The following is a 15344-nucleotide window of genomic DNA, read 5'->3' as shown; positions in this document are numbered from 1 at the left end:
ATTACTCCTGCAGCAATCTACACTATTAGTGTCAATATTTAGGGCACCACTAATCAACGAAGCCACTTTTCCAGCAGACTTGATTCTCTTTGATGCATATTGTTGAAGATGAAAAGTAGGAAGGAATTTGCACGTTAAAAGGTCCCAGGCTTTGCAATATCACACTTTCTGCATGACCTTAGATATCCTTTCTGGGTTACCAGCGCCTGTGCCAGGGATGGAAAGGGCCTTCCACACAAAAGCCTTGTGAATGCTAACCTTTATTTTTAAGACTTTCCATGAGGTTATGTTTCTAAGCAAGCAATCAGTCATGCACAGAAACATCCATGTTTGTAGCTAGGGCTGTGCACGCCATTCCTGTGAAGACCTTAAGCACAGACACCTGTTGGGCATCCTGATAAGACATCATGCGCACAACTCTACAAGTATGCCTTGTTATCTCTAGGCAAACTGATTAGCGTTTGATGGCAACCAGCATACTGAAAATGAACAAGGAAGGGATATCAAAACTATTCATCTGGCTGTTATTTTATTAGGAGTTTTCCTCCTTTCTTCTCATACAGTCAGTTCCTCAGCATTGTCTCAGCAAGAATAATAATGGTGTCAGATTGTATCTTTTTTTTTTTAATTGGCCATAGGCCAGTGTACAAACTATGTCATAAAATATGCTTTCCTAGTGTACCCATCAGTCTTTTACACACCTTACTAAGCATAATGTGCTCGGGTAACAATCTAAAGTAAAGAATGGAATTAAAAGTGGGAGGAATCTCTAACATTCTTTCCTCCCCTAATAAATAATAAAAAAGAAAAAGAAAAAAATCAACTAGCAAACCCCAGTGGCAGCCTGGCAGTCCAGAGAGGAAGATACATTTCTGGGCCAGGGGTGTGATCAGTGAAACAGAAGGAAAGACTCTTGAGCAATAATCACTGCACGCTTTACAACTGACTCATTCACCTTTAGGCAAATCAATATGTCCTTGCTTATCCATCTGTATAAACATCAGCCCTCTGTACCCCTAGAGAACTTGTTCTTTTGCTGCTTTGGGATCCTTGGATGCATACTTATAGCTATGGGTAGATCCATTGTTTCTCTGCAAGATTCTCTATGTGCTACATAACTCCCGTTTTCCTACTTCCATGAAAAATTTACTTTTTTCCTTTCCATCAGAGTTGAACAGTTCACTGGATTAGGAATAAATGCATTCCATATCGCTAGGTCTGCCACTGATCTCTGTGGTGTTAAGCAACTCCCTTCACTTTTCTGTAGATGACTCACCTCTCCCTTCTCTGTTATTTGTTTTGACTGTACTCTCCAACATGTCTCCAGTTTCTTATTATACAAAGTGCCTGTGAACACTAAATTCACTTGGAGCCGTAGGTTTTAGTATAACGCAAATGATAAACAATAATAATTTATTTTTAAATTTAAAGCTATGCATGCGTGCATGCAAATTCTGGCACTTTGCCCTAAATTCTGCTGTAATAAGCCTTTTCTGTTCTGTTCTCATTCTAATACGATACACTTTTTAAACAAAAATGCATTTATTTAATGCAGTTATCTAAACAGTTATGAACCTACCTAGTAAATTTACAACACAACAGAAAGCCAGTGCAGGATACCCTGTTACAGAGATAGTGTTTTTTAACAGAGAAGGGAATTAACCTTGAGGACAACATAGTAAGTGGAGTGGTAAATTCATCATTTCTTGAAATGGAGATTGGATGTCTTTCCAAATGATACAATCTAGTTCAGCGATCAGTTGTTGGCCTGAATAATTCTCTCTACTGCTTGAGTTAGTGGTAAAGATTCTGCAGCACCTGTTAGGAGGAGAACAAACTGATGATACTAGTGGTTTCTTCGGGCTTTAAAATATATATGCCAAGCAGATTCCTTTAAATATCTTCTGGTAAAAATGTGTTTCCTGCCATTTTTTAGCACATGAGTTGAATGCACTGGAGACATCATGCTAATACAGTTGCTTGCAAACTGCCACAAAACCAGAACACCAGCTGATGTGGCTCATATCTGAGAATGTGTACAGAGTTATTGGGGGATAGGTAGGAAGAAAGCTGAGGGTCATCTCCAGGTGCTTTGATCTGATTAACATGCACAAAAGAAACTGATGTGTTACAACCATACTGAACAAGTCTATATGACAGCAATGTGTGGTTCATCAGCAAGAGCAGCCACAGAGGACCTCACGGGTATTTGAATGGTCTGTGAAGCAGGTATACGAAAGCTTTATCACTCTGATGTGTTTCTGTCAGCATTCAGTAAACACCAACTATTGGGTATCCTTATTGATGGCTTCTGTGTGGCATGATTAATACATTGCTGCAGCTTAAAATCTTCAAAGTCTATGCAGTGTCCTATGAACTTTATTGCTTCAAGGGTATTTAAACATCTTAACACTGGAACCTACAACTAGATCAGAGACCAGGGAAGTAAATGAGTATCAGTCCTGTAGCCCATTTTTGTATCCCAGATCATGAGTCTTATGCTCTATTCTAGGAAGGAAGTACCATGCATGACTGCAGATTCTTTGTTTATACAAAACATACTGTTCTATTAAATTCAGTGTTGGAAGAGAAAAGTCTAGTCCATGGCTCTTCTAAATGAAGAATAGTGTGATTCAGGGAATAGCAGCATACCTCCCAGCCTTTGACTGCTCTGAACAAGAAATGCCCTGTGCAGTAATTTCTTTAAATTTAATGTACTTTGTTTGATATCCAAGTAAGCTGCACTGGATGCATGTTGGGAACATGTGCATCCAAGTTGCCGTTCATTCTCTCGCACTGTTTGAGATGTCTGTAGCACCACTGTGGAAACTTCTTTCCCACTGTCATAATTTTTCATCCAGCAGGTAGATCCAAGGCATAAGGGTCTGAAAGATCATTAAAGGACTACTGTATATACCTATATAAACATGTTCAATCTTATGTCCTTACCTGATGCACTAACCCCATCCTTTTCTGCAGACTGCATAGAAAGCAAAAGAAGCAAGAGAGACTTAAATTGAAGTAGTACATCACCAAATTGAAGCAATCCACGTGATGTCTATCGTGTTGCTCTTTGCTTTCCTGAAGGTTTTAGATTAGTTCTAAATATGGTCTTTCACAGTTGAATAACATTTGAATAATGCCCCTATGAACAATGAGAATAATGACTGAAACTTTGTAGAAGACTAATTTCTTCAAATACACCTGCAGTGGTAGCAAAGTATGATTTATCAGCAATAAACTTATTCAGTATAAATGAATGGGGATAAGAAGAAGGACTTGCCTGCATTTGTTTCAGATTACATTGTTGCATCTTCAGAAAGAGTTGTCTTTATCCAGTTTGACTCCGTTATGTTTATAGTTAAAGCTAAACTGTGCTTTTGGAATGTTGTATTCTTTGGTGAAAGTGAGATAAATTTAAAAAATTATACTGAAGATGAGGAAAAAGTGCTCCCTCAAAATCTTTATACGGTTCATCAGTACAAAATCTGTGGTTTTGGTGCCCTGGTGTTCTGGGGATTTTTGTGTGTGTGAATAAATTCTGTTTGAAGGGGTGAGGGTGAAACACTATGAACAGGGTTAGTTTTAATCATCTTATAGAAACACCAGGAAGTGTAAGAGACAAAAGGTCAGCATATGTGAAGAAACTATCAGGAGGATTGACCAGTAGGAACCCTCTCAGGGAATTAGGGGTGAATTTGAGTCAAACCCAGTGCTTTCGAAGATGTTTGGAGCTAGTTTTCCAGTTGCGTATTTTTTTTTTAGGTCAATACTGTAGTGTGGGTTGAACTGCTTTGGTCAGATCTGTGTCCAGGAAGAATGAGTGGAGCTTTCATGGAAACTAGAGGTGAGAGAAAGAGAGCTTTTTCTTTTGTGAATATATGAATTACCAAAGTTGGTAAATCCAATCAACAAATAAACTTAGACTCCGTGCCACATTGCATTATAACTTGTTTAGGGGAAATTTCTTAAGTAAAAGAAAAATAATGGGGACTACTAGCTTGCTTGAAGTATTTCCCTCATGTCACTTCCAGCATGCAATTTAAATCACCTTTTCTTTAGCCAGATTCTGAATTTCCATGTGCATAATATTTTTTGCATGAGATGAAATCAGTGCATAGAATTTAGTATCCTCATCAGCATAGGAAGCACATGGATGCTGATTCAAGATCAGTATGTGAAGAAGCATCAGAACTAAATATTTAATCAGAATATCCAATTAGTTTAAACGCTGAATGCTGAAACATCATGGGCACTCTGGGTCAGTTATATCTGCAGCAACTTGTAGAGGCGTTAAAATGAAGCTGAAGCTATGAGGGACTCCACATGTGACAGGAAGCTTTGGCTGGGAAAATGAATCTTTTGTCTGGAGAACAGAAGAGGTGATGGTAGGTCTTGACTAGCATAATGACCCTTCAAATGGCATTGTATCAGAATTGGTGGGTCATTCAGATTCTCGGTAGTTGGTATGTGTAACCTTGCTTTCAAAGTCGGATGTTAAATGAGGAAATATTTGTCCGTCTTCTTGGATGATATATAGATTACTGTAAGTTTTTGGTATGGTGAGTTTGATGACTATGCAGGTAGCAGAGTTACCCACTGGCTCTGGGGAGCACAGAGCTTGTTGGAACTGTGGAGGAATGGGGACTGCTCTCTTAAAGATGTTTGCATTTACTAGCAACATCTGGTTGATGCCATGCTTTCTTACCCATCAGGTTCAACAGCCAAATAAACAATTCAACCACCTCATAAGAGCCAGATTTTTGGCTGGGAGAATCTCAGGGAAAATCCAGTGTTTGTAAGGGAAACAAGTGGTGCACAGTACAATTTTATTAAAGTGCGTGTCCACATGTAATACTTTATGAAACTGTTAACAGCTCATTTTGTTTGTCCTAAAGACGTGAGTTTATGTCAGAAGATCTCAACTTCGTAATTCACTCAAACTCAGATAGACAAGCAGCATCCTGTAGGTCATAATCTCATACCATCGGTGATTACATCAGAATGAATCAAATTTGTCTGATGCCTAGAGAACATTAGGCCCTTAAAGCTCATATTTTAGCTACTTGTTTTGGAGTTTTTAAAATGCATATTGACTAATAAAAAAATACAGACCCAAATAAGACTGCCGGTAAATTAAAGAGAGAGATAAATCCTCAGTTAGTGTCATTTGTTTTAGCTCCATAAAAGTGAGTGAAAGTCTGATGGTTTATAGCACTTGTGACTCCCACACAATGCCTTTAGGAGAGGTGTTTTGAGGATGAGTCTATATTTTACACATTAAAGTTTCTCTATAGTTTTTCAGTGGAGATATGCAACCTTTATCTGTAAAATGGTGAGAAGATTGTGTTCTTTACAGTATTTGTTTATTAGAGATATTGCTCACTAAGACGTGTCCATTGGAAGAAGTATATTGGAGTTGATTACCTTCTGAATCCTTTTTTGATAGACCAGTTATATAAGCTATGTAGAAGACATATATATATGTTTTTTATATATATAACATACAAGTTAATACCAACTTCATTGATATTAATGCTGGTGTTCAAATGTGGTAGTATTTCAGTTCAGAGACTTCTAAAATGTAAGACATTGATGAACAATGAGAATAATGGAGTCAGTGGTATCTAAATATTTTCTGAGTCCTGTGAATTATTGAAAGCTGTTTTTGAAGCCAGTGTAATGTAGAAATCTTATGGCAGAACCATTGTTTTGTCTTATCCAACGTTTCCAACAGTAGCCACCTCGTTCCAGAGGAAACTACAAAACTCCCGGATTGCTGTGCTGCTTTGTGGATGAAAACCAAAGTGTTAGAAATAATGTTGGATAAACATCTAATTTCCACCATTCTGAATAGTGGAACTTTTTACTGAAGTATCTATTACGGGGAAAAGTTGGCCTTACACTTATCTGCACTTATAGTTTCCTTGTATGTATAATAGCTACTGAGAGCCCCAGCAATCTTTATGTTGTGTAAACACATGCTACAACAGATGATTTCCACTCTAAAGAACTTAGAAATCTGAGTGAAAGGAAGATGTGTAGGAGGTACAATACATGGGCAAACCAGGAAAGAATAAAATAGATCTAGTCAAACGATGGAAGGGGCCAGAGCTCTTTCACAGCTGTGAACTAGCACACGGGTAGGTTATGAAACTATACAAGTGTTCATTGTATGCAATACAGGGCAGAAGGGCAAAGAAAGATGCGTGGCAGAATGTATCCAGAACCATTTAAAAAATAGAGGGGTTTATGATGCTAAGATCTTGAGAGCTTTTGGCTTTGGAGAGATTTTCCAGAGCTGAAGTAAAGAAAAATGTAGAGTTCTTTTTCCTCTTCCCTAGTACACACTTTCCCTTCTAGAAGTGATGTTGCAGTCTAGATCAGTTGAGTCAAATAAAATTCAGTTATTCTTCATGGAACATTTTGGAAAGACACTGTTTTCCTCCCTATTTTCTGGAATTTAGTTATTTTTTACAGTGCAAACTGTAAAATTAAAGTAAATAAACTATTCAGGTTTGACTAATTTCTGTTAAATATTTTACTTTCACTAAGAATTTATACATACAGCTTCTTCCTCATCATCAAATGCTTTGTGGTTTTAGCTACAAACATTTCAAAAATATTTTAATTTTCTTCTGCATTTTCATTGGATCATAGGACAGTTATCCTTAGTGTACAAACAATATTTTTTGTTTTTAAAAAAATCTATCTATTAAAGAATTTTTTGACTGTCTCAGATTGAAAATGTTGTCAATGAATATAGCCCAAAATGCAAAAAAACTACTCAAGTCTAAAATTAGTGCTGGAAAGATCAGGAAATTAGAAGGGCAAGAGAAGATTACATGGCAACTGTATCCTGCTGTTACCCAGATATCCCAAAGCATTTTAGGATGAAGCTTATGCTATCACTATGAAATACATGAGCAGCTCTTATGCTTCTCACATGGGTTGGGAAACAAATAACAGAGATGGTGAGTAGCATATAGAAATTGTTTGGTGTAGATAAGGAGCGAAGTTCAGTTTTCAGATGCAGCTTTTCCCTACTCCAGAAGATAGTAGTGTCAGGTTGCGAGAAGGCTTTTTCTATAGCTGGGGGATTGTCTTGCAGTTCAGAGGGTTTATTTGAATCCCTGCTCAGCCTCAGAAGGTATTTGTAACCTTGGGACAGCCTTTCCTTTTCCCTTGCATTTCTGTTTTCCCATCTAAAAGAGGTAGGTGGTAGGTTTCTACTTCACAGAATATTAGGATTTAAAAAAGCAAAACAAAGCAAAACCAGACTGTTAATGATTGTTAAGTACTCAGGTATTACACAGAAAAATAAATATACAAGAGAAGAGGAAGCAAGAAGAGAATTATTCCCTGATGAGCAAGGGTCAAATCTGAGAGATCAATACAAGATTTGTTCTTCATAACAGTTTTGTCTCAGTGAAAACAGAAACGTCAGATCACTACTTGGCCCTCAGATGAAAACATACATTGAAATTGTAATAGGTTCCTTTTCTATTTGTGGTTGAAAAAGAAGTGTAGCAAAGAACATTATCTAATTTCAGTCTAATAATGAAAATTGTCATCAAACGGCAGTGCTTGCCAAAGAAAATAAAATGTCATCTCTGAAGGGACTGCATGCATGAGTCTGTCACAAGAAGACCCAGGGGAGAGAAGGCTTTTATAACAAAAACAAAATATGATGCTGGGTTTAAAAAATATCCGTACAAGCACTATAATTGCTAAATGGGGAAAAATAATTCCAGCTGTATCATAACTGATACTTGACAAAAACCTAGCCTCCAAATATTTTTTTTTTTCTGGTCCAACTAAATAAACTTAGTTTAAAATGAATAATACTTAGAATAAAATACCTGAAAAAATCCTCACTGCAAAGGTTTTTTTTTTTTTCTTTTTGTAGGGGGGTGACACATAAGGTGGGGAATTCCCCCTTTGCTAAAGATACATTAGTGCTTCTTGTGCTGCTGTGAGTCAGTAAAGGTTGAGATTGGTGCTGAGATAATGGCAAAGGAGGAAAAACCTTCTAAAGCCTGGTTATTAAAATGTCTCATCAAAGACAATGAGCGCTTTGGGCATGGGTTCCCAGGGAGATGATATTTCCCTTTGAGAGCTGTTGCCTTTTCTCACACACTGTCTCCAGCTCACTGGGCACTGGCTTCAATTTGAGAGGCCAATCCTGGCAGTAGAATTGCTATATCTATTTCCTCCCTTTGAAAGAAACTTATAAAGTCTTGCATTTCTCCACGTTTTGCCTGAATCGCATGTCTCGTTCAGAGCACGCGCTAAGGGAAAGCAGGGCTCCCTGGGCGCTATGCAGGATCACAGCTTCTGCTCTGCTGGGGGAGTTGTTAGATGTACCAGGTGAACAGCCCCTCTGAAGAGTTGTGCTGAAAAGAGCCAGAGGGAAGCTGTGGCTCTGGGGCCGTTCAACCACCGGGCACTGCAGTGGGACTGCAGGCATGGAGAAGGATGCTACACAAGCACAGAGAAAGCTTTTGCAGGCTGTGTTTAATTCATTCAGGATACTGTTACTATCACCAGCAAATTCAGAGAAGGGATAACCTGCTGAAAGTTGTGCTCAGGGAAACTAGAGAGGGAGTAGGGTGAGAGGTGCAAAAGGGGGAAAATAAGATTTACTGTGATGATTTCAGCCATCTGAACATCAATGTCCCTGTAAAGCTTACATCCTATATATCCCTGGTCTGGAAACACAGAGGTGTTTGAGTTGTTTAGTTTGCTTCCTGTTCTTAATTAAAGGATGATCTGAACTTTATTAAAAGTTAAATGACTGTATGTCAAAGACTTATTACTTGGCACAGAAGAAACTACTTTTCCATGAAAGGGAAAACATTGACATTGGCGAGATAGATTGACAGTAGCTTATTGTTATTATGTTTTTATTTTTGCTGCAATTACAAAAGCAGGTCTAAAAATGGATTTTGAATGTGAAGGTGGAGAAACACCTTCTGTAATGGTAAAGTTCTTGATTAGATGACCTCAAAGAACTTTACAAAAGTCATTGTTAAATGTCCCAAAAGGTTTTCTTCTGTTTTCAAAAATGGAAGTTTTCCTTAGTTATAGTTAGGGTCCCTTAAAGTTTCAAATAAAAATGTATTTAGAATCTTCTACTTAAGGAAAAATAACAGATTCACCACTGAAGTTTTAAAAATGGATGCATTTCTGTCCACAAAGCTAAACTGTTTTTCCTTTTCTTACCATCATTATCTTCTATCCCCTCTGCCTTCTTCCCTCTCTCTTCTTTGACAGTGTTCAAGAGAAAGGGAGATGAGAAAAAGAGGTGAATTTTCAGGTTTCCTATTTTAAAGTAGATTTCAACATATGCACAGTCTACTGTTTACCAAGCAGCTGTTGTAATTAGTTTCTCCATGTCCTTCCAAAGTTTTACAGTAGGGAAACTGAAGGATATAGGGGTTTGCATTGGGAATGTAATGCAGACTAGGAAGTAGATCTCAAGGTTTCTTACATCCCAGTCTCATAATTCTTAAAATACATTCACATCATCTTTCTGATCAACCCAAAGCTTTAAATCAGCTTCCCTCCTTCTCAGTCATGCTCTCAGGCATCCATCTTTCTCTTCCCTGCCAATCCACTGCCACTACTCATTCAAAAAAAAAATCGGTCAGGGTTTGCACATAAAGATTCGGATTGTTTGCATTTTCTACAAGATCTCTAAAGTGATGTCCTAAAAAGGCAGATCACAGTTCAAAAAAGGGGTCCAACATCTTCCTTGCCAGAAAAGGGCACTGACCAAGTCTATCAAGCAAGGGAAGGAAGGGACATGGGATGAATCTGCAAGAAAAGTATAGGTCTGACTGCCTCTCAATGCTTCCACATGAGAAATTTGAAGTTAAATAAAGCAAAAGAAAGACAGAATCCAAGTGATCCTCCCTTCTGCTATCCTTCTGAGAATTACCTGATGGCAGCATTTACAGAGAGCAGCTGTTTGTAAATGCTCTATAAAAGTAACATTTGTATATCATTCCACAAAGACATGTCAAAGTATTTATAATACCTGTAACATGCCTTTCTACTGACCTTTCTCAGTCTGGTTTGGTATTTGTCATGGAAAGATTTTCTGAAATGATTGATGTGTTTGTATATTGTTTGTGTAACCAGACTAGGAGAAGGTGTCACGTTGTTTGCTGGAGAAGGACAGAAGCAAAGTGAGAATTGCAGGTTTCCGCGGGACAACTTGTGCTATTTAAACTCATTCAGTCTTGCAATAGAAATCTGGACATGTTAGAGTATGTTTTTGGTGCCAGATTGAACAACTTCTCTAGGGATGGCTACTGGTAACTGGAAAGAGAATGACCTTCTGACATAATATCAAGGCAGGCAAGTCTGTGTATCTGTTGTCAGAGCTAGGCTAGGATATCAGACTGCTGTGTTATGCTATACATTTGGTGTCCACCACAGGTTTATAAAAGTAAAAGGCAGCCTTCTCATGCTGCATGATTTTATTACCTGAGAGTGCCAGAAAGAGCTAGATGATGAGTTTTCAGTCATGGCAGGTCGTTGGGTGTACCCATACGGTGATCCCTCAGGTAATACCAGTTGTGTCCCATGTCACACAGCTCAGTATTGCCTCTGCTAATAAAAGGCACTGCATTCAACTGAAATGCCTGGGGCATTTTCAGCTGCCCCAGATGTGTCCCTTTGAGGCTGGAGGAAGTAAAAGTCCAAGTCACTGTCGCAGAAGTAATACAGGCTTCTTCAGATTAATTTCTCGATTATCTTTGTGTTTTACTGTGATTCATGACTGTTTGTTTTTGTCCCCAGTTATTCAGTTCAGTGGAGTTTGGCAGAAGATGGCTGCTTCTTCATGAGGGAGTTGCACCAAACAGGTTCTACTGGTAAGAGCAAAAACTTCTTCCTCATTTTCCAGACACAGCTTCCCCATATGTACAGAGATGTTGAAATGGGGGCTTGAAGGCAACATGGCTGAATGCAGTCTGCACTGCTGATTTGTTGAAATTAACTTTGAACTGTATGAAAGGGGCATTATTCCTCCTGTTATGTGTTTATACAGCACGTGAAAGTGGGGTCTTTGATCTAAGGATGGTGCATGACTGAAATATACTGAATAATAGTCTAAAGAAAGCATTGATTTTAGAGGGGAGAGTTCTGCAATTTCCTGCGAACATTTTGAGTTTGAACACAACTCTGTTCAGCATAAGCTTGTTTGCTTTTGCACCAAATACAAAGAAGAGATCAATCTGGTCCTGCTACCAGTGAGGGCCAAAGACTGAAGTCTTGGAGTCTTTGAGGATACTAGCATTTCTGCCATGGGTAACAGTGGACATCCTCCAGTGGCTGGTGTTATGCTTTTAACTGCTGTTAGACCTACTTCAGTCCTTGAAAGTGAGCAAGTTGACCATTGAACTAGGCACACACAGTTCTTCATTATGAGCTTAAATCACTGTGCAATATTGCTTCTAAGCAGCCGTGCAAGATTTCCAGTCAGATTTCAGGTTGTATGGATCAGCCGTGTGTAAGCTCCTCTTGCTGAATCTGAATGTCAGCTGGTTACAGCAATGACAAAACGTTTGCAAGTTTGATGCCAAAGTTACCTTAAAGAAGTATCATAGCTCTTTGTCCCTGAGGCAAGTTTAATTCTTTGCTGCATTAACTTATGCTATACAATTTGTATCTAAATTCACTTAGGGCCATAGCCTACATGGTTATGATAGAATCTGAGCATTTCACAATTTTTAGTATATGTGGTATTTGTAATGGATGATTTGACTTCAGATTCAAACACTTGTAGTGGCCACAACAGCTGAAAAATAACCCCTGGATGTAGGTCCAAACTTTATTCTGCAGTTCTTCACTACTAGCAAATTTCTTTGTATTGTGAGCCTCATCTCCTTCAGTTTTAGTCATCACCCGGATTTACCCAGTGATTCTGGTGTACTGATACTCTTCTCATGATTCTGATTGCAGGCAGATCTCTTTGCATTTGCTTTCCATAGCAACAATTTGCATACCCAGAGTAAAGCTCTGTAACCAGGCTTGCAGTAAAATACTTATCTGAAACACCTCTGTGCTGTCATGCAATAGCAATTAGTGTAACTTTGACTTATGTGGAAAAGAAAGCTGAGGAATGAAGGAAATACCAGACTGTTTTCCTGCAAATATGGTTGTCATAGTCTAAATCAAAGATAAGTTTAATTTTTTATATTTTGGCTTACTTTTGCTTACACTGGTGTAAATCTGCGAGACTTCTCATCAGCTCTTTATGGAGGCAGTAGTCCACTTGTGAGCAGAAGTTGGCTCATGTCCTGTGAATCTGGCCTTTAAAAGAGAAGCTTTTGATAAAATAGTCATCTTGAAATCAGGAGAAGCTGAACCAGGTGATTAAAATGAGACCCCCATGGTAGCTTCTAAACTGTAAATTTGTGCCAAAACCACAGGTTTTGAACATATCAAGATTCAGGAGTGGTTCAGTCAAATATTTTCTTTTAATTTATGAAAGAAGTACAAGCTCTAAGTCAAATTTACTTCCAAAGTTGAAATTATATATGGTCTGCAAAGGATATACCAGAGATTTTGTTTGCTGCTCCTGCTTTTTAATCCTTTCTCAGAACCTGTGTTAGCTGAAGCTTTTGCAAATTAAATTCTATTTTTAGCTTAAACTTGTTTTTGTGTGAGCGTCTGTATAGACAGGCACATATATATTTATATCACTCCTATTTTTTTCCTACAGGACTCCTAACAGGGTTTCAAAATGTCAGATGCAAACACACAGCCCCACACATCTCTTGTTTTTTCTGGGCTAATAAAAGCAGAAAGTTCTAGAAATCTGGGGACCCAGTCTTTGAGTCATCCAACAAAATTGTACTCACTGAAGAGGGTCAGAGAGCTGGAGAGAATGTTCCTGGATCCCTGTGTCCTGTACTGCACTCCAAACCTTTTGAAGTTTCCCATCATTACTTACAGTAGTGGTTTATTGTGAATTGAGCGGATGGATGCCTGCAATAAGAATAATGATGAAAATGATCATTTTCCATTCCCATGGAGCTCAAACTTTGAAGGCCTCTTAGAACCTAACAAATAAGAGAACTCAGGCTTGGAGCTTCAAAGGCAAAGAGTAAGTTGAAAAGATGAAAAGATGTTCCAACCACCCATCTAATTCCCTACAGCCATAAACAAAACATGAAACTGCAAGCCTGTATTTTCACCTTGAACAAAACGTCTCTTGCGTAACACACCTCAGTAAGCTAGACTGTACTTCTGCTATCAACAGTAAAAATAATACAACTTGTGGAGACAGTGTTGCATCTCGTTCTGGCTTATTTATTACGATCGTCATCACCTTGGAAAAAAAATAGTTAGCTGCAATTATATAGACAGTCTGTCCTCAAAACCATCCATAGTAGTAAACAGAGCTGTGGATGTGTAATTGAGAAACATGTACACCACAGAGAGCAACACTGGGCTTTTCTATGCATTTCCATTTCTGTGCAGCCAAGTACCTGAGGACAAAATAGGCACTGAAGTGCTGAATCGGAAGGGCAGCCCTTTGCACTCAGAGCATGGCCACTGCTGACTCCACATGGAAGAAAAGCAAAAGGGAACTGGGACATAAGAGGGTTCAGATGTACAGTTGAAATCCAAACTTCTATAGCAACGTCTCTACAGCCAGTCCTGATGTACAAGTTGGGCAGAGCCTTGCTCAGTGCCCTGTGGTTTGTTTAATTTTTTTTAAATTAATTATTAGACATTTTGTCTTGGAAATATGCGGAGTCTAATCAACCTGAAAAGTCAGAAGACTGACTTCCAGTTATTCTTTAGAGCAGAAATGAATAGTGAAGGAAAATGTCCTGAAGCCACAACTTTTCAAGGAAAGCAGACTGTAGGGATACTCTCTCCTGCTCCCGGTGCTTTCTCTAAATCAGATGGTTTTGAAGGGATCAACCAGGACACAGCTGTATTGTGCAGAGAATGAGGGCTATAATATCTGTGGAGAATGAGGGCTATATTCCGATATCTAAGGAAGGCTGAGGAGTTGCTTTAATACAGATTGCTCCCAGAACTATCTAAACTGGGACTTTTCTAAGATCAGGAAGACACAAAGCAAAGCCTTTGGCATCAGGCCTTCCTGAGGCTGCATTTACTTAATACTGTTTCTTTAGACAGGGAAGGAACATCTGGAAGACTTTAAAGACTTTTAAACGGATTCGAATGGTTGATGAAAGCAAAGATTCATTTTCATGATTGATCACTGATATTTTAATTGCCATTTTACTCTGTCATGTGGTCTTGTAAATAGTTTGTGGGTCACTCTAAGTCTTGTGAATAAACACCACTGAGCTTGCTAGTTTTAGTCTTGAGAAGGGTCTGCCTGCAAATGCTGTCAGAGAAACTGTAGTGTCTTTTACAGCTGCATTTCTTATGTTTCCAAGAGAATTTTCTTTTTTATTCTCTTATTTTTGACTGCTCTGTGAAACACCCCCTCCTACTACCACCCCAGAGAAATTTAAACCCCTGGAGAGCAACATTAAAGCAATCTGGTGATGCCTACTGCATAACTCTGAGAAAACACTATGTGTAGAGACAACTCGGCTCCTTGTAGCTCATATGTATTTTGTATTCTTGTATCCTCTGTTTCATTAAGAGGAGTCATTAACATGAAAATAGAATCTGTGTTTATTCAGAGCTCCTCTGTTCCCCCTTTTCATGCTTCCACCTGCAGCTCTAAGTGATGCCCTGACATCCACACTTGTGGTGAAAGATGTTGTAATGTCACTCTGTGGAGGAAGATATCAGATGGGGGATGAGCAGATAAACTCAAACCTTTAAAATGAGAGGTGACTGGAGTTTTCTTATCTTAAAAAAACCCAACAACCAAAACAAAACAAAAGGAGGAAAAAGGGATCTGTAATTCTCTACCTCATTAAAAGTTTGTAAGGACACATTTGTGCTGGGAAGGCTTTAGTGATGGGCTACTGTAAAACTGACACCTCTATTTGCTATAATTTGGGTATCTTACCACATACCTGTTTGCATAATCTAGGTATGTGAAAGTGGTATACTGAGGAAAGCGTAATCCACTCAGAGAGTCAACCGTATGTTGTTTGCCTGATGGAAACATAAAAGAATGCACACTGCATACAACCCCAAGGCACTGCAGTTCTGCACTGTATCAACAATTCTCATGTTTTTTATTATTTCTCTGGCAGGTTCTTGAGATTTTGCTGTTAAATGTACTGTGACAGAAAAATGCATGAAAGTTATTAAGGTGCTTAGTAATTCTGGAACTGTGCCCTATGAAAATACCCTAATTACTAGGAAGCAGTATTTCTAAGCAAAAT

The 15344-nt window shown here is 38.5% G+C and overlaps 1 protein-coding gene across 1 annotated transcript in view; it reads left to right on the top strand.

Annotated features, from left to right (window-relative positions):
- Positions 1-15344, top strand: part of SORCS1 (sortilin-related VPS10 domain containing receptor 1) — a 214085-nt gene that overhangs the window by 98488 nt on the left and 100253 nt on the right. Inside the window, exon 5 of the mRNA XM_009328455.1 lies at positions 10810-10883. Coding sequence (XP_009326730.1) covers positions 10810-10883 — 74 coding nt within the window. The remainder of the gene's footprint in view (positions 1-10809; positions 10884-15344) is intronic.

Source organism: Pygoscelis adeliae, unplaced genomic scaffold, assembly GCF_000699105.1.
Source record: "Pygoscelis adeliae isolate BGI_AS28 unplaced genomic scaffold, ASM69910v1 Scaffold317, whole genome shotgun sequence".
NCBI lineage: Eukaryota > Metazoa > Chordata > Aves > Sphenisciformes > Spheniscidae > Pygoscelis > Pygoscelis adeliae.
The sequence above is the reverse complement of the archived record's forward strand: the minus strand, read 5'-3'. Positions and strand labels throughout refer to the sequence as shown.